This window comes from Populus alba, chromosome 1 (assembly GCF_005239225.2).
Source record: "Populus alba chromosome 1, ASM523922v2, whole genome shotgun sequence".
Taxonomy (NCBI): domain Eukaryota; kingdom Viridiplantae; phylum Streptophyta; class Magnoliopsida; order Malpighiales; family Salicaceae; genus Populus; species Populus alba.
This window is the reverse complement of record NC_133284.1, coordinates 44,517,598-44,541,740: the sequence shown is the minus strand read 5'-3', so window position 1 is coordinate 44,541,740 and position 24,143 is coordinate 44,517,598. Positions and strand designations below refer to the sequence as shown.

Sequence of the window (24,143 nt, the reverse complement as noted above, 5' to 3'; positions counted from 1 at the left end):
CTAGTTTTTAAAAATTTTAAGATAAATGATTTGTTATGTTAAAGAAAAGATATTATTATCTATATAAAACATTCCACTTACGATAAGTTGCATTGCTATTTATTTATCTTTTAATTCTAATAATTTGTGTGCCTAATCTACTAGTTATTTATTCTACATAGTTGATGATTGGATCAACTATAATGATTTAAATCCTGGGTGGATGAGTTGGGTTCAAGCCTATCTATAATATAATAAAATCAGTCACGTGGGATTTGCCATCTCTTTAAGTCTAAATTTTGTAATTATTTGATAAAATTGATATAAATACAATTATTTACCCTTGTCAAAAAATCATAACATGTGATTCATGCATGCCAATGAATAATTAGGTCGGCCTTTATTGGGCTCATTTGAACCCAGCCTAAAAAATATTAACGAGTTGTCGCTAATAAACATTTTGTTTATCACAAACATTGGCTTATGGATAATGACTTGTTCATATTTATTTATCTCTATAAAATCAAGGCTCACTTGCAATTTTTGCTAAATGAGATTTTTTTTTACACTAGTCTTAAATATTCAAGTAGTAACTATTATGGTTTAATCTATTTTGAGGAATAGATCTTAGTGACAACACAAAACACTTTGGATTTACTGAGGAAAATTAATATCCTTGATTGACACTTTAGATGTCCATCAATCAATATTAGATTTAAAAGCTTAAAATTTGGAAAGCATGATAAGTTTTAAAACAAGAGATACTGATATATTACTCTTCATTAACATTTAAGATAATAGCTTGTTACAAGTTTATTTATCTCAAACAATATGAGTGAATGATAAAATATGTATTTTTTGATGTGGTATTTAAAAAGAAAAAGTTTTTAAAACGTGTTTTGGAATGTCGACCTATAAGGGCTTTTTAATATGGATTGAACCCTTAGTGAGTTTTATAAACATATTCTAAAACTCAACGCAAATGCATGTATGAGTGTGGATATTATAATTTTATGTAAAAAAAAATAATTGTGCATAAATAACACAAAGAAATAACAAGAACATTAAAAATGAGCAAGATGCAAATTATAAAAGATTCGATCTAGATGCATAAAAACCAAAAAGACTTGAAAACACTTTGAAACACATTCATGATGTATATTTAATATACAAAACACATCAATGTTAGAAAATTAAAACACAGAAAAAATTCAAATGTCCACACATAAGTAATCCATCTCAAAATTTGATCAATCTAAAAAATTTCATCACAATACAACATCCAAATCAACCATAAATCAAAATAATTAATAATAAAAATATTTAAAGTTAAGAATAGAACTTTTGGAGTGGATAAGGGGTGTCAAAAGAGATTCAAACAGTATGTGAAAGTGGCAAAACAATGTTAAAAATTTGACAGTGTGACTCAGATTATGTCATATCGTTCATCTAAATCTTAAGAAGAGGAGGAGTGTAGTCTAATCCATGAGATGCCCCTCCTTTTTTTTCTAATATTGGTGGTGGTGTAAGTCATCGTCAGTGGTGGAAGGAGATTTGGTTATTCAAAGTTTGCCCCTTTTTTGTACTTGATGTTGTCTTTATTGGGCAACCTTGCTTCCAATGCTTAGTTTAGCTTTATAGTGGAGATGGGAGGCGCATGGCCTACCTAGCAGGTTGCGCCACTCCCTGACCTTCCTCTTGGTGGTAGCGGTGTAAACCATCATCATCGATGAGAGGAGATCAAGTAATTTAAAAGTCTGGTTGTACGTGCTCTTTTTTTTCTTTATTTTTTTTTTATCTTTTTTTTCTCTTCTAGTTTCTTTTTTTATTTATAGCCATCATAGGTTGTTATGCTGCTAGGGATGTCATGGAGGAGCTTATAATGGCAGGTGAAAAGTGTAAGTGGCTAAAGTTGGTAGAGAGGAGAGATGAAAGGGATAATTTCTCTCTTCCTTTTGTTCTTCTATGCTTCTTTTTTTTTTCTCTAAATTTCCAGCGCACTCTCTCTATTTATCTCTCTTGCTCAATCTCTATTTTGATTTTTTATTTTTCTCTTCAATGATAGCTAAGGTTTTGTGATCAAAAGGGAAAGAGGAAGATATAAAAGCTAGGTTTTTTTGGTAGATTGGTTTTTAGTGTGAGAGACTAGGTTCTCTCTTTTCTTTCTCTTTCTTATTATCTTTTTCTCTTTATCTCTTGGTGGCTAAGGTTTTTTGTGGAAGAAATAAGGTTAGAGATTTTTTTTATAGAAGAGATAAGGTTCTTTTATGTGATGGCTCTCTCTTTCTCTATAATTCACTCATCTATTTATAATCCACAAATTTTATCATCTTTGCTTTTTAGTTACTTAGTCCCTAAGTAACTCAATTTTATTTTGGTCCCTCATTTTTTTTATTTTTCACTTTAGCACTTTGTTCAATTTTACCCTCTATTTTGACTTTTTTTTCTCAATTTGTTTTTTAAAAAAAAAAACAACATTAATATCAGTTTAATAATAATAATAATAATAATAAGTAATCAAGAGTTGTAAAACAGACACGTTAATGGCCAAAAATACATCGAAAGCATACTTTTTTAATTTTGATTTCTTAAAAAACCTTGAAAATTTTGAAAATGAGTGCAAATATGTTAAAAATATTTTTTTTTATTTCTCGAGAAGATATCAACAAGAAAAATAGTTAAAAAATTTCAAAATGGACGTGTGAATAGTCGAAATGCATCAAAAACCTTTTTTATTTTTTTTGCTTTTTTATTTTTGAAAAATATTAAGAGTAAAAAATTAGGTTATGACACATATTATCTTATTTTTATTTTTATAATCGTTCCTAATTTTAAAAAGAATCCTTTACATAAAATATTTCATCACTTTTCTATTCATGCCTCTATTCTTAATTTCTATTCACATATGTATAATTAAAAAAATAGTAAAATTATATAAGATTTTAGTAAATCAAAAAGTAATAAAATTAATGTAAAAATTCAAAAAATTATTAAAATTATAACTTAGTTATTTTATTATAAGGGACCACCGGTTATTGTCTTATATTATCTTTGGATTCTTTAGATTTAAGAATTTATGTTTTTTGACAAGCTCTACTAATATTGAAAAAGGACTCAAATAATAAAAAGTTAATATAAGATTTTTATCCATGCCTATATTTTGAATATTTTCCTCACATACAATAAAAATTAAATTCATTAAAATAAAAATAATTCAAAAAATTAAATGTGAATATTCTGGTTAAAAGTTAACGAAGCCTTAAATAAAACTTTTAATCAAATCATAAACCTTGTTCATTTGTATTAAATGTGAATTTTATTTGAAAAAATGACTCTTTGAATAAAAGGAATTAACAAATGTTGTAATTTTAATAGAAATTTAGAAGAAGATATTTTAATTTTATTTATATATATATAAATACAAGGCCTAGTGTTTTATCAAGTTTTATTTTCTTTGAAGTTTTTTATAGTTTTCAATTATAAGTAATTAAAATTAAAAAAATAAAAAAATTCATATCATATTTATCATATTATTATGTTTATATTTAATTATTTTTATTTATATCATATAATCAAAGTAACTTTACTTTTAAATAAAAATGATAAGATATTTTTTTTTATTGAAATGACTATTTGTGTGTGTTGTAAAAAAATAATGATACTTTCTTTCCATATGTATGTTTTTTTTAGATGTACAACATCCTTAAAAAATGATATGATATTAAAAATGTTGTTTTAACTTTTACCTATGTTTTATAAGTAATTATATGGAATTTTTCAAATGTAATATATTAGAGGTTTTTATCATTAATATATAGGTCTTTGTATTTTTAATTATTAACTATTAAACCAATTCTTTAAAAAATATTAAATAAATAGTTTAATTATTAAAAAATTTATTTTCACTATGGAGTGACTACAATAAAGATCCAATAAAGATCTTCTAAAGATGAAAACAGAAAATTCAAAAATTAGTGGCCACCAATTTGACTTGCCAAAAAAATATTAAGAAAAAAATAAACATTTTTGTCAAGAGATTAGAAAGGTGCCCAACCATGATAAGATAATCCTCGACACATACCAAACTTCAAGAATGTTGGGCTTAATTTTGAGATTTTCAAAAATTTTAGGGGAATATTGAAATTAATTTTGAAATCTATATTCAAAGAAGTTATTTAATTATTATAGGTGCATGTATAATTATTAAAGATGTCATTATCTTTTAATTCTCTAAAATTATGCCTACAATATTATAAGTACATGTATTGAAAGAATTATAATCTTAGTTTAAATCAATTGAACTTTCTCTCTTAAAGGAGTAATATGATATAAATAAGTTATGTACTTTCCCTCTTATATAATCTGTGTCTCAGTATGTTTCCACCATATTTTTGTTAGTACATACTCTTCTTTTTTTCTTTTTTCTTTTCTAACAAAATGGTACTAGAGCCTCAATCAAGTTCCAGCACTAACAACATAAAAAACCCGACAATGACTAATAAAAAATTAAATACTTGTGAATTTTATAAAAAATTATCCTCTAAATATTTTTAGAAGTTCTCAATAATATTATTTTGTAACAGAGCAAAAAATAAATAAGAACGAGATAATCTTATAAAGATAAAAATAAAAATAATTTTTAAGCTTAACTACAAACAAATCAAACATTGAAGGACAAACTAAAAAAAAAAAAGGAATGACAAAAAACAAATCTAATCAACATGCCAAAATCACAGTCCAATCATAAGACCGAGATAATCCGATACAAAAACAATTGAATAAGATAATTAATGTCAACTTTCAAACAACTAAATGATGTAAGGTGAAATTAAAACAAAAAAAAAATTAAAAAAATATAAAAAAACTTGAGTCAACCTAAGTTAACTCAACTAACTCGCGACCTAAGACATAAGATTGAAATAACTCCATAGAAAGAAAAACAAAGAAAATCATGAAACTCAAAGCCCAATAATCTAGTGTCGAAGAATGAAAATAAAAAAAAAAATTTAAAAAGACCTAAAAAGACTGAAATCAAATCGGGCTAATTTTCAAAACTCATGACCGAGTAATGAAACCAAAATTACCACATAGAAGAAAAATATGAGAAAATCACGAAGTAAAATTTTCAATCATCCACATATTGAGGGATCATATTGAAAAAAAAAAATCAATTAAGAAAAGAATAAAAAAACTAAAAAAAAAATTGCAATGAAAAAAATGAGGACCAAATTTAGTATAAAAATTAAATGAAGTAAATAATGAGGGATGAAATTAAAAAAATAAAATACATCAAGAAAATGATTAAAAAAATAGTAATCAAAAGAATGAGGACCAAATTGAATACAAAAATTAAATGAAATCAAATGTTAAGGGATGAGATTGAAAATAAAATTAACTTCAAAAGGCATTAAAAGCAAAACAATCAAAAAAATAAAGATTGAAATTGATACAAATACAAAATGATAATACACATTTATGAAAGGTCGAACACAAAATCCAAGGCAAGGAGAGAGAAAATATAAAGAAAAAAAAAAAGAATTGTCGGAGCCATATTGTTGGTCTTTCATCAACATGCATCTCACCACCTAAAAAAGCTTGGTTTACAATTCTAATTTGTCATTGTAGAAGTTAGCGTTTGGTAATTGGGAGACACTGCATACATCATCCGCTTTTAGTTTATAAATAATACTTTATTATTATTAAAATATTAAATTACTTCTTAATCAATTTGATTATAACTAAAAAAATTCAGGATGAAAATATCATTGGATGCCAACTTTAAAAAATTTGATGATAAAGATAATTTAGTCATTTTATTTTATTTTAAAAAGTAAAAATTAAAAAAAAACCTAGATAATAATTTAATTTTTTAAGGATAATTTAGTTATTTCTTTATTCTTAAAAATATTAAAAAACTGAATGATAATCAATAAACCTTGTAAATAGATTGTATTATCTCGTTAACCAATTTAATGATTTTATCTTAAAATAATTATTACATTATTTATAATGAAAGACTAATCACTTTTAGTTTTATTGGTTTTATTTACACATCATCGCAACAAAATTCAAGCCCTCGTTTAATGGATATAGATAGATGCTACCAAGTAACAGTAACATGGTGGAGTTGAGGTCGGCCACTATCAATAGGATGGCAATTTTAATTTTTAATTGTTGCAAGCTTTTTGCAAAGTCTTTATTGGTATTAATATAATTTCTACTCTTTATCCGACCATAAAAAAATTAATAATTAATTAAATAACTTTTGTATTTTATAATTGATCTTATACATAATTACATTTCAAACCTTAATTTTATATAAACTAAAATAACATAGTTCTAAATCTATTTTTTTAAAAGAAAAACTATAATTAAAAAATATTTTATTTATTTATTTTTAAACTACAAGATAACAAACGCATACAGCATACCAGCTTTACACAATAGAAAACTACTATAGTAAAGAGATATAGGACTATAAAGCATAGTTTTGAAACCCGATCGAGCTCGATAGATCAACCCGGAACTCAGCTAATTCAGGGCTGGAATTGGGCTGGGTTGGAAAAAAAACAGAGAAAGAAAAAATCCGGCATGACCCTGTGAGTTAACCTGACGACCTGGTTGACTTGGCAAAACCCAATCAAAAATCCGGTTGCAACCCTTTTTTTTTTTACTAAAATGATATCGTTTTAAATTTATTTTAAAAAAATTGACCTAAATAACCCGGTCAAAACCCAAGCCCTGAACCAGACCAATTACCAGACCGAATCTAAAAATTATCCTGCGATGTGAACAATAGAAGACCCCAGTACATTGATTGAAAAAAAAAATCAGATTTAAAAAAGTTATATTCAAGTATTCAACAGAATAAAAAAAGGGGGGAATTTTCTATAAAAGAATTTACAAGGAGATTGTCACTCGCAGGGAAGCTACCGTAAAGTTGTCTAATACTTGTTTTAAAAATTGCTTTTGAAAGTAAAGTATGCACTTACATTTGCTCCCAAAAACAAAACTTGGACATCGCTGTTAATTGCTCCGGTCATATATTGAGTTGAAGGTCATGGTAGCATATGAAGTGGCCATTCTTGATGAAGAAGATGAACCTTCGAGCTTGCTTGAATTTGGAGATGATTTCTTCGTTTCCCACTTGTCATTCTGTTCTCTGTCTTTCTGCTTTTTGTCACCTTTGAAACCCCTGAATTCAGACAGCAAGCCAGGCTTTGATATCTTGTCATTCACATCCATCTCACCCATTAACATCGAGACAACATTAGACATCAAGGGACGCAACTTTGACACTTCCTGGGTGCAAAGAAGACCTATCTTCAGGTACTTGCAAGCCTCTTCAGCATCATAATCCCTTCCCAACGATGTGTCCACCAAGTTAACCAGCTCCCCTTTCTCATAAAATACCCATACCTGCAGATTGCATCTTTACTTGACAAGATCTCTATGTGAACAAATTCAGAGGACAACTACTTTGAAATCCGTTAAGACTTGATTGGAGAAAATGAAACAAGATTATTGCACAGTTTATGCTCATAAGCTGTTGATTAACTGAAAGGATCGCTAAACCTTCATAAGGAATCGGGAACAAAGGATTATGAAACTAGAGCATGACAGTAAGTGAAAGACCAGTGCTTCATAAGAACTATTGACTGTATACTGACTCCCTAAAATACCACAAAGCTCAAAGGTCAAGAAGCAGAATTGTAGGTTGAAGATGGGAGTGATGTTTCTACTTTGAAATGGGTAATGGATCCACCCAACATGGAACAAGAATGAGCAATTATTCTAGAGTGTTTTGCTGGCTGATACTTTAAGTTATTCTGCAAAGATCAGTTGCAGTGTTATTCTAAAGAAAAATGCAGAAGATGAGATTTAGTTCATAACATGAAATCAACAGAAAATGGAAATCAATGTAGCCACTCCCAGCTAGTTTGGAAACATGGCCTGGTTGATTTGAATTTTATACCCAGAATATCAGAGATGCAAATGCAGCCTACAAAGAAATATCACTTCAGGAAAATAAAGCATCACAAAAATAAATTTTAGATGCAGGAATCAAGAACCTGGTTTACAAGTCTACATGTTTTTCGAACTCTCAAGGAAAGAATCCCTGCTTTTAGTTAAAGAGAATCATCTTTCATGCTCTATTAAAAACAAAATCTGAATTTTCTTTAATAGCATTAAGACAAATTTGCAGTGAGTTTCAGAAGGCCCCATACCCTTTTAAGCAGGCATTGCTCTTCTGTGGGCAACCGCCAATTTGTGTTGGACCTCCCACTAACAATTTCCAACAATAGAATACCGAAACTGTAAATATCAGCTTTCCTTGTCAGCTGACCTCGAATTGCATATTCTGGAGCCAGATATCCTCTGCACATGTGAATCAAGAACAGTAAATTGTTTAATGTGTCAACATGACAATTCAGTAAAATACGCAAAAAGAAAATCACAGTTTATCAATGCCTATAAGCATTATGGCATATCATCGAAGACTTGTATTTTCACTTTCTAATAAGCATAATACATATTTTGGCTGGCTCCACAGTAGCTTTCAAGTCACAATTTAATTCCTGCATAGAGATTATTCCAACAAATTAGAAATCATAAAAAATCAAGTATGGTAACAGTGTGTGAACCCAGATTTTGAAAGAAGGTATGAACCAATGTTAAATGATCCCACCCACCCCACAGAGATATAACAAGGGAAATATTATGAGATAAGATGCAATAGTATGACATGTTTAAGGTACTAGAGGTACTAGATAGGAACATCATTCAATCAAATCAACCTATCCAGAACACTATGCAGCAATTAGGCTAGACGCTAGCAAAACAAACTGCTAGAGATCATAAAAAAGCAACAGGAGATGCATTTCATTTTACAATGCATTGAACAACAATACCTGTGAGAAGCAAATATAACAGGTTTATGAACTTACGTAGTTCCAGCAACTTGTGTGCTTATATGAGTCAGGTGGGATGGGAAAAGTTTTGCAAGACCAAAGTCTGATATTTTGGGCTCGAGCTCACTATCAAGGAGAATGTTACTTGCTTTAATATCCCTATGAACAATATGTGGCTGGACTTCCTCATGAAGGAATGCAAGCCCTCGTGCAACTCCAACGCATATTTTGCGCCTTGTAGACCAACTGAATTTGATACTGCTATGGCCTCCACCTTAAGGATAAAGGGAAAATATAACCTGAGCTGTTTGAAAACAAAAACCATGGATGACTGATGTGCTTACCGAGAAGTGTTTGTGCAAGGCTGTTATTCTCAAGGTAGCCATAGACCAAAATTCTATGGTTTCCATCTGCACAATAACCATACAATTTAACCAGGTTATTGTGCTCTATATCTGCTATCACTTTTATTTCTGTTAAGAACTCCCGTAAACCTTGCCTTGATTCAGCTGACAGCACCTTTATGGCAGCCACGGTGCCATCTTTAAGTATTCCCTGTCCATTAAATTACTGGAATTCAGATAAAGGATAAGTTTAATAGTAGCAAATTAAAACCCTCGAAATCCCTTCAAGATTTTTCATAAAGACATAAGCATGTAAAATCACCTTGTAGACAGAACCGAAACCTCCCTCTCCAACTTTATTGGCTGAATTAAAGTTGTCAGTTGCCCTTTGCAATTCCCTATGAGTGTAACAGCAAATGTTCTGTGACTCCGAAACCTCTGTACCATATAAATCCATTGTAAGCTTTTGCACACATGTAAAACAAATGGGAGAAAAAGTTTTACAATGATCATGAAGTGCATGCGTGTGAGAGGGAATGTGCCCATTTTTCCATAGAAGAAAAGGATAGGGAAAAAAACGAAGGGAAAGCAAGTCAGAGAATCATGCTGTGGGCAGCTTATGTGACAGCTGCTATTTCATATCAGAAACTTTTGCTCGATAAGTAGGTCTGTGAGAAATCGATTCAGAAAATTCTCAAACTAAATAATAGAGTGTCAGCTAATAAATTTTTAACCCTTGAGTTGCATACCATCATCAGCTTCTAGAGTTTGTCTAGCTTTTGAAACTCCCTTCCCTTTGCAAAATGAAAATAAACAACTCATCACCAGATTGCTTAGACGAATGAATGCCTCCACCAAAATCAATTCCCAGCCCTGCAAAAATAAGCCATAAATCATGTCATTATGCAATTCCTTTCCCGTAAGCGTATTCTTGCTTAACCAGACACTTCGAAAGGGAAAAGGTATAAAGGAATTTGTCAGTCAAATGATGATGGCAACAATAATCGCATTACAAAGGTTCTTTTTTTTTTTTTTTTTTTAATTTCCCCCATCTTAATCAATATGCTAGGCACATGCATATGGATAACGCAAAAAAAAAAAAAAAAAAAAAAAAAAAAAAAAGATTTTCCCCTTTTAATCAATATGTTAGTCAGAATTCCTACTGCGAATTTGAAAACTTCTTCAAGTAACTATCGGAGTAATATTCTGAAGGTATTAAATTGGACCATATAAAAAGTAGTTAGCAAACCGAGAATTGAACCCAGAAACCAAATAAGCATCCAAACGAACACAATATCTCAATAACTAGCGATAAAACTTCTCATTAATGTAGGCAACAAATTCTAAGAGATTCTTCATCACTAAATAAAACCCACTTCCGTAAAAACAAAAATTACAGGAAAAAAAAAAAAAGGAGCGATTTTCATTGAGCTGAAGCAGATGGCTCCATAATGGGATTACAACAAAGAAGCTCAGAAGTCATTAATTAAACTTATACAAGGATTTTGCACAATTTAAGCCTTGATATACAACAAGAACCTTCCTTGTTCCTTTGAATGCATAAAAATCACGACATTAAAAAAAAAAAAAGATAAAGATTCAAGCTTTGTTGTTTAAGCAGTTCTTCATAATAAAAGCTTTTGACTTGGTAAGTTGAATTTTCTTTATTTCTCCATTCAGCAAAAGAACTAAGGAGGTACACCCATATTTGCTTTCTACTGTTTACATGCAAAAGTTTATTTGCAAACAAAAAGAAGAGCAGATTAATTTAGCTAGCTTACCTTGATTTGGTTGGTATTGACAGACGACAGAAGCAGAAATGTCGAGATCAAAGCAAGTTGTTATCCAGGCCAAAAAAACAAAGCAGAGGGAGAGGAGAAGAGTCTCATAGAAATCCCGTGCGCTGGCAGAAACAGCCCTTTAGGTCTTTGCACAGTCTTCCACTAGGACGGTGACCGAATGGAGATGGTGCCGTACTATCAAAGCAATTCCCTTTCGTTTGCGGCATGCATAAAACCATTTTTTGTTTTTTTTTTCGTTTAAAATAAAAAATACTTTGTAAAATAATTTTAATATTATCATAATTGTTACTTTTAAAAATATTTTTTATATAAACTTATAAATCTCCACTGTGGTAATAAGACAGCCATCAAAATTGTACAAAAATCTTATTCAAGATCGCATTAAATATATTAAAGTTAATCATCATTTCATCAAGAGTAGCTCGATGACAAGATTATACAATTTTTATTTATTCAATCCGCTGGCTAATATGGCTGTTTCAGGATGTTGTTTAATGGTATAATTGGCAAGTTGTTATATATATATATATACTTTGTTTTAGAGAAGAATACATATTGGAAATTATTCTGCAGAAACTCTATTGTTTGACAAAAAATATGTTTACAAGGATCCTTCATTATAGTCTTATATTATCATTGACTCCTTTAGACAAAACGGTTTATACTTTATACCTTTTGACAAGCTCTATTGATATTACTAAAGACTTCCCCAGTCAAAGGGTTGCATAAATTTTTTACTTGTGCCTATGTAATCCCCGCATGTAATAAAACTGAACTATTTAAAATAAATGTATTTGAAATGCTATTGTTTTTATATTTTAAAAGTATTTTTAAAAATATTTAATTTTTTTTATTTTTTACTTTATTTTGAATTAATATTTTATTTATGTTTTTATATTATTTTAATACGATAATGTCAAAAATAATTTTTTAAAAAATAAAAGATATTATTTTAATATATTTTCAAATAAAAATTACTTTAAAAAATAACTACAACTATACTGCTAAATATTTTTATTATTTAACTGTTTGACAAAGGATCCTTCATTATACTCTTATAAAATAACTACAACTATACTGCTAAATATTTTTATTGTTTAACTGTTTGACAAAGGATCCTTCATTATACTCTTATATTATCATTGACTCCTTTAGACAAAACGGGTTATACCTTTTTGACAATCTCTATATTAATATTACAAAAGACTTCCCCAGTCAAAAGGTTGCATAAATTTCCTACTTGTGCCTATGTAATCCCCGCATGTAATAAAACTGAACTATTCAAAATCAATGGATTTGTAAAACCTCTATTAATATTCATATTAAGGATATGATTGTTTTTGTATTTTAAAATTATTTGTAAAAATATTTAAATTTTTTTATATTTTACTTTGCTTTAAATTAATATTTTTTTATGTTTTAAGATCATTTTAATACGCTGATGTCAAAAATAATTTTTAAAAAAATAAAAAGATATTATTTTAAAGCATATTTAATTTCAAATAAAAATCACTTTAAAAAACAACCATAACCACACTCCTAAACATATTTTAAAAGTCGTTGGAGCCCTTAATAAATTTGTGTATTAAAAAACAAAGCCTTTATGTATATGCCTACAATAAATTTTGTAAAACATGGATTTTAAAAAGTTTTCATTAGTTTCCCTTTTTTTATAGGGGTTTTTTGGGATGTTCCAATTTTTATGCTTTTTTTTCTGATTTTCCTGAAATTTTATACTTTCTTGTTTTTTCATTTTTTTTTCACAATTAATTGCTCTAATATTTTATGTATTAAAAATAAAATCTTATTTTAGTAGTTTGAGGGTTATTTTAGTCTCAAAAGTTAAAAAAAAAATACATATGTGAGAGAGAATATAAATATAAAGGGCACATGAGAGTAAAAACGTTTTAAAATAACATATGAGAGAGCACGCCTAATATATAAAGGTAGATGGATTGATTAACCATAAATTTTATTTGAGCAAAGAGTTCCTTGTAAGTTATAGGTATATATTACTAAATATAAGAAATTAAAAAATTAAAAAAATATATTTTAGATTATGATTTATCATTTTTTTATAACTGATTATATTTTCTTCATCATATAATCAAACTAAATTTATTTTTAAATATGAATGACAAGTTATTTTATTTTTAATTGAAAATAATTATTTTGTCTCTATTTAAAAAAAAGAAAAAGAAACAAAGCTCTATTTCTCTTCTTTAAAAAAAAACAAAATATGAAACTTTGCAATAACAACAAGATATAAAAATTCTGCCCCCCCAAAAAAAAAGAACATGCTATAAAATAAAATAATTTTTTTTAAGTATGCTTATATGAAAAATTATATGAAGACTTATTTTTAATTAAGTATTAAAGTCTTTTAATTTTCATAATTTCGTGTTTGGATTTTAAATTTTTCATCTATTGAGTTGTTCGTTATTGATAAAATCTTATAATAAAAATGCCTAATGTTCCGAGTTGGAGCATGTAATATGATAAGATATATTGTCTACGTGAAATCTATGCCGTAGATTTTGTTTCTTTTTTTTTTTTTTTTTTTTGGGGGGGGGGGCTTTATCAATGTCGTGGCATGCTTAGAGCGAGGCCTTTATTTTATGTGTTAACTTTTAGCATCCATGTTATATATAGTTTTTAGAATTTTTTTCTTTTTGGAAGCTTAATCAATGTCATGATATACTTAGAGCGAGATCTTAAATTTTTTATTTATTTGGATATCCTTTAAAGGATGATACTAATTTTATTTAGGATTCATGACTATTTCTTCTAACAAATATATTTTCTAGAAATTAAACTTGTATTTTTATTTTTACAGAAATATAATAATATCTTAACAGCTAAATCAATATTATATATAGTTTAAAAAGGCAATAACATTTCTTGAAGTGGCACTTGCTTTTATAAGTATTCTTGACACTTGTATTGAATGTGTATCGATAAAAGTTTTATATAAATGTTAAATTAAATTATTAGAAAACAAAAAATAAAGTAAAATTCAATAAATTTTTAAATAAAATAAAAAATGAAATCATAAAAAATCACTGTAGTTTATCATCATCAGGTAGGAGTCCAAGTGTTCATATATATATAACGTATGATTGTGAATAGAAATCTTATTCAAGGCTCCACTAAAGTTTATCATCATCAGGTTATTTTACAGTTTTTATAAATCCTTTTATTTTAAAGTCTTTGTTTTTAATTCACGGAGGAAAATATTTAAAAGTTAATCTAGAATAAAAAAAAATTATCCTATTGGACTTGTAAAGTTACTGTAGTTCTAAATTCATTATTATTCATGTAATCATATTTTTTATCTATATATCCATCCAAAAACCTTTATACTTTAAGGGTATTGAAATTTTTTGACATGACTTATTTTAAATTGATCGAGAATAAATAAATATTTTTTTTTATTTTGATTGAAAGCAAAAAATTTAACCTGGTGTTAATGGGTATTTTTGTATTTTAACAATAATTTTTTTTGTTATTATAATTTAAGCTAAGAGGTTATTTAATATTTGATCAAATATAAAAAATAATAAATAATTAAAATACAGAGTAAAAATAATAAAAATACTCTCAAAAAAAAATCTTAAGCCTAAGGTCAATAGGTGTTTTTGTTTTTTTACAATGATTTTTTTATGATTAGAAAGTCAACTTAGATGCACTTTTAAATTTAGCTAAAAACAAATAGGACATTGGCATGAGAGGTTCTTACGCCCTTCTAACAGTGCATACAACACTTCCAAACATAAAAAAAATACCCTTTCATCAAATATTTGAAAGCATTGTTGTGTCTTATTCTTGTTGGTGTGGTGCATGTCTCCGGTGATAGTCCGGTTTGTTGCCAGTTGACATTTTTTTTTCTTCTCTTTATCCTCCCTTGAAAATTACAGCTTATCACTTTTAGTTGTTGATATTTCAACTATGGTCTCTATTTTTTTAATTTTTTATTTTTGGTCTTAACTTTTTTGTAGAAGTTTTTATTTATTTTCTATTTCATCATTGAATCCCAATTTACCATATATCATATTCTCCAATGTGGTCCTCATTCTTTGGATTTATAATTTTTTCCTTAATTCTTTTATAAAAATTTTACTAGTTTTCAATTTCATCATTCAATTTAATGGTATCATGTTTTCCAATTTAATCCTTATTGTTTTTATTTTTAATTTTTTTTCTTAGCTATTTTGTAAAAGCTATTATTCTTTTTAATTCCACCATTTAATTACAACATTGTTTTTTATTTTTTATATTAATTTTGAGCTTCATTTTTTTTTTAAGAAAAACATTATTCTTTTACTATTTTTTTAATTATACCCTTCAATTAAATATAAAATTTGTTTTATATTTTTAATTTTGAAATACATTCTTTTAATTGCTATTTAAAAAAAATGTTTAGTTAAGATTTTCTTTTTAATTTTTATCATTCAAAATATGATTGATTGAAAATTAAATTTTATATTTTCTCCAGATTGGATACTTCAGATTCAATAACTCAGGTTTTTTTTTTAGGAAGAAAAAAGACTTTATAATTTTTTGATTGAGTTATTCCACTCAAATGATTTAGGTTTCAAGTTTGATAGGATATTATAAGTTACCTCGGTCTTAATTAACATAATTACAAGTTTATCATGATTTTTATATGCTTTTTTACTCCATTTCAAAACATGAACATTATTTTATATATATATAAAATCTAACTCTATGACGAAGCGTGAACACCTCAGCTGGTCTTTTAACTAAGAATTATTTTTACATATATATATTGATGTTAAAAGTGTTTGTCAAAAGGTGTAAAACCATAAAAAATAACATAATAAAATAAGCAAGATTCCTGAACAAAAGGTATTTGAAGTCTTATTCGGAAAATAGTTTCTGGAAAACCATTTTTCAAACTTTCTTGTGTTTGTTTGTCATTAGAAAAGTTGACCAACAGAAAATACTTTCCGGTCAACAGAAAACATTTTCCGGTCAATTTCAATCAAAGAAAAATTTGGCTTGGTTTTCAAGAAAGTATTTTCCCTTTATCTGTGTTTGTTTTCCGAAAAGTGATTTCCAGGAAATCACTTTCCAAACTTTCTTGTGTTTGTTTGACATTAGAAAAGTTGATCAATGAAAAATACTTTCCAGTAAAAGGAAAATTTCACTTGGTTTTCAGGAAAGTGTTTTCCTGAAAAATTTGGGGGGAAAACACTTTCTGGAAGTTGTGAAAAATTTAGAAATGTCATTATTTGCTTATTATATCAAATTTGATCTTCAAACTTTTGATTGCTATATATATTTTGTTTTGAATATTTATTTTTCAATTTCATCTCTTAAAATTTTATTTTTATATTAACTTTGGTCCTTATTTTTATAATTGCTATTTGCTTTTTCTTTATCATTTTTTTTATTGAAATTTTTTATCTATCAAATTTAGTCCTTATTCTTTTGATTATTACTTATTTTATTTCAAATAATTTATGAAATCTTGATTATTATTACTTTAATTTCTTCATCTTTCATTTTTTTTTTAATTTTTTAGATTTGATCTCTATTATTTTGATTATTATTTATTTTATTTGAGATAATTTATGAAATTATATTTGTTTTTCAATTTCATTCTCATTCAACCTTTTAATTTGTAAGATTTGTTCCTTATTATTTCAATAAACTTGAGAAAAATAAAATATTAATAAGTTATTTTCCAGCTTATTTTTTAAATACTAGAAAATATTTTTTTCAATTTATTTTTCATTACACTACCAAATATCAAAAAAAAAAATTCTTGAAATTCACATTTTTAAAATTTATTTTTTCTAAAATTTATTTTTCAAATAAAACTTCCTTTTCAGCGAACAAATAGGTAATAAAATATTTTATTTGGGGCAAGATGGCCATATGTTATGTAGTTCTTCTGGCACCACCATGGATGGGACCTGATGGCAACTTCATCTGTACCTCTGTTTTTGTTGAAAAAGTCCCAATAACAGCCAATATTATCCGGCTAACATTGTCTTCGTAATGATGGGTTTCGCACTATAATGACATGTGAGAACGAAGGAGAGAGGTTCTATCTTTCCTTGTTCGGGCTAGTTGAGGAATTCCACGACATGCCAGTCTTTTCATGATTGATCAACTATTCGTCTTGATAAGTGTTCTCAGAAATTACTAATTATGTTCTTGACCAGTTGTGTTTCTTGATTTGATATATATCAACTTTGAATTTCTGTCATGAAATCAGTCTCACAGGTCCCAGCTTGCGAAGACAATTCTATTCCCGGATGCCAATTACATTTTCAAAAGATTTACCAAACTGCACAGAGGTAATTCAGAAGGAGGAGGAGGAGGAGGAGGAAGACCGATCCAATGAATCCCTTTTTTTTCCAGAAGGATGTGTCTCATCTACTGTCGGTATATCTGAAACATTGTAAGCTAAATCCACAGATCAGTTCAGTCTCGACCAGCCAAGTAATTATTATTATGATTATAGACTTTCTTGCATAAGCTCAGATGGATTCTTGCCCTGAATGTAGAAGAGAGAGTTTTTGATAAATTAAACATATCATGAGTGGAGATAGAAACCCTTTTTTCTTTAGGAGGCACATGACAGCGGAGGCCTGACGACCGCTTATTCCTTCTCGAAAGCTGCCGGCGAATACCCTTCTTCCCCGGCTGAATTGCGAGTTTAATCCAAAGGAAATCCTAATATCAAATCGGAAAAACCCCCATGAGAGAATGAGGAAAAGGTGGGGTCTGGGGTGAAGATAGGCGGACATGCATCCAAGGGGAAAGTCCTATCGGCGAATGCCCTTTTTGTCATTGTTTATTTTTTATCATTTGATTAAAATAAAAATGATTTATTTAATTCAATCCGTTTATGATTTGAATTATAATTTTTTTTTTTCAAAAAAAAATATACATGCACTATCTAGATATTATTTTTAACGCAAAAAAAACTTTGTGACGTAACACAAGTACATAACTAGTAGACTTTTTGTTCTCATTTATAAAAATATAAATTATTAAGATATTTTATGAATTAACATAACTTTTTATTTTGATCGTTGAACTTTATTTCTTTTTAATTATATTTTTATAAGTTTTATTGACATGTTTTATTTGTTGTTAGTTACTTTAATTTTCATATTTTCGCATGTTTGACATTTTGTTAAAAATTATGTTGTTGAATTAGAGACCAATTTTACTAAATTTAATTTTATGATGTTATTAAAACTAAAATTGAAAGATTAAAGATCAAAATTGATATTTAAAAAAACTAAACCTTTTCACGCTTTTGTTGCTTAAATGCCAAGAAAATATTCAATTTTGGTTCTAGAGTTTTGATTTTATTTTTTATTTTTTATTTTTAGTCCCTTTTCTTTGAGATTTTCATTTCAGTTTTTAGATGTCCAGAAAAGGGAGAGAAAGTAGTAAAAAAAACAGAGAAAAAGTTCTCGACAATCAAATTCTAGCCACCAATAATTGCTATTTTTGATGTCTTTTGAATTTTTTTTAAGAGGATAAATCAATGAAGATAGTTTTTGCCTTCAATGATGACCGACAAGGTAGTTGAAGCTCAATGTTTTTTAATTTGGTTTGATTTTAATTTTTTTATCTAATTAAAATATATTTTTGTAATTAGTAATGGGATTTTTAAATGTCCATATAATTGTATTTTCATGTTTTGCATCAATAAGATTGAAGTTGGATTTTTGGGACTAAACACCTGCAGATGACAGCAAAAAAAACTTAAGCGTGCAAGTCTGGCATTCCAGACCCAAGAATGCCTTGGCTTTATAGTTTTGGGTACACGTGGGCTAATACACAGTCATGATTGGCTTTTTTTTCTTCTTCTAAATGACCCTATTTTTTTTATTTTTTTTTTACATTTTACTATAGGACTGAATTTAAATAAATTTATTCAAATAATATTTAAATAATTATTCGATTATGGCATAGCTTTCAAATAATATTATATTTTTTTGTCAGAATATTAATGATTACTTTTTAATAATTATATATGAAACATGCTTCTTCTTCTTTTCTTTTTTTTTTCCCTCATGAACATTTAATGTAGATAAAATAACTACTTAATTAGTTTTTTATATGATTTTTCTTCGGTTTTTTATTTTTTGATATTTTATATTAAAAATATTAATCAATTATTTATTTATTTATTCAAATATTTTTTTTAATATTAAGATAAGTTTTAATTTAAAATTTTCTTTTTAAAAAGACATGTTATTTTATGTAAAAAACACATACTACCAGATTTAACAATTTTACAAACAAAAATTTATATCAATATTTACATTCATAATATGCTATTTTTGTAATACCGAAAACAATATCCATAACATCGGAGTCTTGTTCTCTTAGCTGCAAATTAGGGGATTAATTTGTTACCTAGTTACTGGGTTGAATCAACTCCAATAATTTTTTTAAGAGAAATTATCTATAATCGTATCATTTTAGTACTTTAAATTTTTATCTGCAGAATAGTCATTGATCATTTAAATAATCATGTTTATTATCTGCAGAATAGTCATTGAATCAACATCGGAGTCTTGTTCTCTTAGATAATCATGTTTATTATCTGCAGAATAGTCATTGATCATTTAAATAAAATTTGAAACTCTTTTCAAATATCATTTTACAGTGACCAAAGATTTCTTAGTCAATACTATTTGAGAATAAACAGAACATTTTCCCTAATTCACATAGGGTGATGAATACTTTCTTGATCACTCAAGTACCTTCATATAGTTCATGTTATACTCAATGTTTGTCATTTTGTTATCTCAATTAAGATAACATATAACATGATCAAAATATAATATTTCTCTATATAAGATGACTTAATGATCTCAAGTTTAAGGATCACTTATTCAATCGTCATGTGAGTCTTTTCATAAATATAAGTGATTTCTCCATATGAAATTCTCATACAGATCAATTTGGTGTACATATCTTATGACAAGCACCTACATATTAGTTATAGGTATCTTTTATATCTCAGCTTATAAGAACAAATGCTTCCTTTTATAAAAGAAAGAACATAATATATATCAATCTTTATGGCTCTAATGAATGTCTAGTATTTAAGAGAGCATAAACTAAAAACATTTTAGGAACAATGTTTTGGTGCAATAGAAATTTTATAATTATAACAACTTTATAATTTGTTTTACAAAGTATTTTTATCTCATGAACTTTATCTTTATTCTAGATTTATTAATCTAATATTATATGAATATTAAAGATAAATTAAGCATTTATTATTAATAAATATATATTTACATGAATATAATAATACCACGTGTAACCAACTAATTAACTACATACCATATTAAATTAACACTTCACCAGTTGACTATTGGTGGCCCTGTGATCTCAGGTTCAAGCTTTCTGGTTGCTAACATGATGACCACTGAAGGTTTACATAGTCGTTAACTTCAGGGCCTATGAAATTAATTAAGATATGTGCAAACTAGTCCGGACATCTATATTAATAATAATAAAAAAAGGTTTTCTTTCTTCTCCAAGCTCAAGAACTTTCTGGCTTCAAAAGACTCTGCGTGACAAATCAAAATGAGAAAGAAGATGATTGGGACTGTGCTTAAACGAGCCATTTATGTAAAATATGCTACAAAAAGAATTAAATATAGGCTATATATCTGTAGCAGAGGGGGGATGTGTAGCATAGGTGGAATATTGCTGGCTATTTATAAGCTGAGAGAGGAGAAAGATTAAAGTAGCTAGTAGTAGAGTCGATATCTGTGGAGTTGACAAACTAAGGAATATCTTTGCTTTGTTAATTTAGCAATACCTCGTGGAATTGGGTTAGGTACCTTTGAACTATGTTGCAGGCCTTTTTTTAATATTTCTTGGTCACCTTTTTTTTCTTTTTTCTTTTTTTCTTTCTAGCAGTACTTTTCATGCAATAATCTTTTTTATTTTATTTATGTAGGTGTCCGGGCCAGCTTGCACGCACCACGACTAATCCCACAGCCCACTGAACATCCTGCAAACTCAGTGAGCATGTAAGGTACCACGGGGATGACAGGCGTGCACATGAAGATTTGAACTCTAGTGGAATGGAAAGAAACAAGTCTCTTCCACCACTAGCCAAGACCAAGAGCTGAAGTGCAATAATTGCTCAGGATCTAGACATTGATTTTAGTCCCTGTAGCCGAATCTAGCTGTAGCTACGGTAGATAGAGATAGGTGACCCCACGCTGGCCAATTAATGTTTTTTACCATACAAAAGAGATGCTTAGTTAAAAGTATTATTTTTACAGCAGGCTGAAAAATTTTACCCCCAATTTATTGATTTAACCGGATAAATTGAGTAATATAATGATTTAAATTGTAGGTATGGGTAATAGACAAATAAAAAAAAACATTTGATTACAATTAATTAAATCAAATAAGACGCAGATATCGTACCCGAAATGAGAAGAAGAAAAAAATTATTAGAGACTCCCTATTATTCTATTATAGATATCAACCACCACTTTAAGAGGTTGTTGAGAAAATTCAACCCCACTATAAAAAGACTACTTGACGACATTGAAAAAAAGTCCCAAAGATCGCGAGAGCAACACTTCGGGACAGTGAACATTTACCTATATTCAAATTAATTCTATTTAGTTTAAAAATAAAATTTATTTAAAAATAAATAAATTTAACAAAGAATAATAAATAAAAAAAATCTGGGGTAATCCAATAAAAAAATAAAAGCAAAGGATGCAGAAAGTTGGATAAAAAATAGAGTCCAACCTCCAATTAAATAAATATTGAATGATTAAAACTGAAAAAATATAAATTTAAACAGATGATAAAAAAAAAAAAAGGCAAAGCAATCCCGGGTGAAATCCTAAATACATGCTTAATCAAGAAGCTCAAATCCAAATCAATTAAATGTTGAATGATGAAATCAGGTTAAAAAAATATCAATCTAAAAAATTTTGGCAAATGAGAAAAAACAACAATCAAAATAATAAGGATGAAATCTAATAGGAAAAAAATAATGAAGAGTAAAATTAAAAAGAAAATCAATTCTAAAAATTATCTTAGATTTTATAAATAACAATTAAAAGAATGAAGACTAAATTTGACAATGCAATAAATTGAATGATGATGAAATCGAAATAAAATTTAAACTTTATAAATTATTTTAAATAAAATAAATAATAATTAAAAAACAATGACTAAATAAAAAGGAAAGAGAAATTTAGTGGCTGATTTGAAAAATTACAGAGCAGCGCAAACACCAAGGAAGAAATAGAAAAGAAAGAAGACAAACCAGGAATGGTTGTTGGCGCCAAACTTGAGATCTTCTATGTGCACGTGCCGCCAGGTCATTGATGAAATGCCTAGACAAACCGGACATCACCCTTAAACAAAAACTTTGGCTAGTGAAATGAGTTGTAGGTGCTGTCTGAAAATGGTGGAGAGATTGACGCTTGCATAACATGTTTTTAAAAATACTTTTGATTTATTAAAAGACTAAAATACTCCCACCAACCCATATGTATGCACATTTTATATGAAAATACAAAAGTAACCCTGAATCGTAACTTAACAATTTATTTATAAGGGTAGTGATGTAAATTTATTATGCTTTCAGAACATAAGATACCCATCATGTCCTCAATCAATATAAAAATGAAAAAATGATTATATCACAAGGAAAATTCTACCTTCAATTATTAGCGTATTAGTTTTCATATTTTTTTCAACTGATAAGAAGGTGAAAATACTGTTCTCCACGGTACAATGTGACTAGGTGAACATTATTTTCACGTTCTTTTTCTTTCTTTCTTTTTTAAAAAAAGAAAAAAATTTAGTTAATTTATTTTCATTGGCACTTACATCATATTCTTGAATAGTAACCACTGAATGGAGCAAGACTTGGTTTAGTTGAATTTCAATAGCTAGTTGAAGAAATGACAACCAAATTTGACCCCTAACAACACAAAATGCTAGTTACGTGCAAGTCTTTACAATGTTACTGTTTCCGAAAAAGTTCATTCGTTTGCTTGATAGTTTAATGCTGACTAGTCATGAAACTGATTTATTTTCAAAATAATATATATTTTTTAACATTTATAGGAAAAATACTATCTTCTACCGGAATCACGAAAGAACTGTAGTTTTCTTAGATTACAGGGAAAAAATCAAATGGATAGTGTGTGTGTGTATGTTTTGTGAATTCATATGTTCTACTCTCTTTATAAACTAGACATTGATATCTTTTTGGTTTTTTAAAATAATCATACTTAAGGTTAGGGTTCTCAGTGCTAAATGCTTTCAATTAATTAACATTAAAAAATAAATAAAAAATGAAGGAAAAAAAATTGTTCATCTACAGTAGATGAAAAGTGTTTTTCATTTATTAGCCTATTAGTTTATGAAGTGTTTTTTTTTTCCAACCCTGAAGAGTGGTTATGTTTTAAGTTTGTTTTTAATAATCATAAGTTTGAGTTTTTTTAAAGTCACTAGAAACTTAAATAGTCATTAATTTCAAAACTTGTAGGATTAATTGAAATGCATGCAAGCTGACTCGAACACCTACATTAATAAAATAAAAAAACGATGTTTTTCATCTTCGGTCCAGAAATCGTTCTCCTATTTTGATCACTACAAATTAAGTTCACATAGTTTTATTTATTATTATTTAATTAATTTATTTGTTTTCACATGTTTGACTTCTCGTTAAATATTTTAAAGTTGAATTAAAGATCAATTTAACAAAAAAAAAAACTAATTTTATGTTGTTCTTAAGACTAAAATTGAAAAATTAAGGATTAAAATTGACATTTTTATAAAAAACCTGCCCGCACATTAATTTGTTGTTCGGATGGCATGAAAAGGTTCAGATCGATTGGCCCACTAAGTTTAACTTTTTTTTTCATATTCAATCCCTTTTCTTTGGACTTTTTATGTTTCGTCTATAAATTTATTTTATTTATGTTTTTCAATCCCTCTATATCTATGAACAAGAGAGAATGCCACCGACAGTTACATAAAAGGGCTCTTTCAATAACGAGAGAGAAACTAACGCAAGAATACATGCTATACTAACTGCCAAAAGA

At 27.8% G+C, this 24,143-nt stretch overlaps 1 protein-coding gene across 3 annotated transcripts; it reads right to left on the bottom strand.

Moving 5' to 3' along the window:
• Positions 1–6,844: 6,844 nt before the first annotated feature.
• LOC118043417 (cold-responsive protein kinase 1) lies at positions 6,845–11,197 on the bottom strand. Of its 3 annotated transcripts, XM_035051386.2 has the most exons (7): positions 11,017–11,197; positions 9,985–10,108; positions 9,558–9,673; positions 9,236–9,446; positions 8,928–9,165; positions 8,208–8,358; positions 6,845–7,398 (listed from the first exon to the last, which is right to left on the bottom strand). In XM_035051386.2, exons 2-7 carry the CDS (start codon positions 10,055–10,057, stop codon positions 7,006–7,008), a joined length of 1,182 nt encoding a protein of 393 aa, XP_034907277.1. In that variant the 5' UTR covers positions 10,058–10,108; positions 11,017–11,197; the 3' UTR covers positions 6,845–7,005. The 3 variants fall into 3 exon arrangements, with proteins under 3 accessions (XP_034907277.1, XP_073267582.1, XP_034907278.1); XM_073411481.1 differs by lacking the exon at positions 11,017–11,197 and having other exon boundaries at positions 9,985–10,266; XM_035051387.2 differs by lacking the exon at positions 11,017–11,197 and having other exon boundaries at positions 9,558–10,091.
• Positions 11,198–24,143: the final 12,946 nt, after the last annotated feature.

Excerpts from the sequence above, each read along its gene's own strand:
- LOC118043417 (XM_073411481.1), bottom strand. The coding sequence starts at position 10,132 with ATGATTTATGGCTTATTTTTGCAGGGCTGGGAATTGATTTTGGTGGAG. Across the intron at positions 9,166-9,235 it reads CCTTGCACAAACACTTCTCG|GTGGAGGCCATAGCAGTATC; the intron begins GTAAGCACATCA and ends TTTATCCTTAAG. Across the intron at positions 7,399-8,207 it reads AGCAATGCCTGCTTAAAAGG|GTATGGGTATTTTATGAGAA; the intron begins GTATGGGGCCTT and ends TGCAATCTGCAG.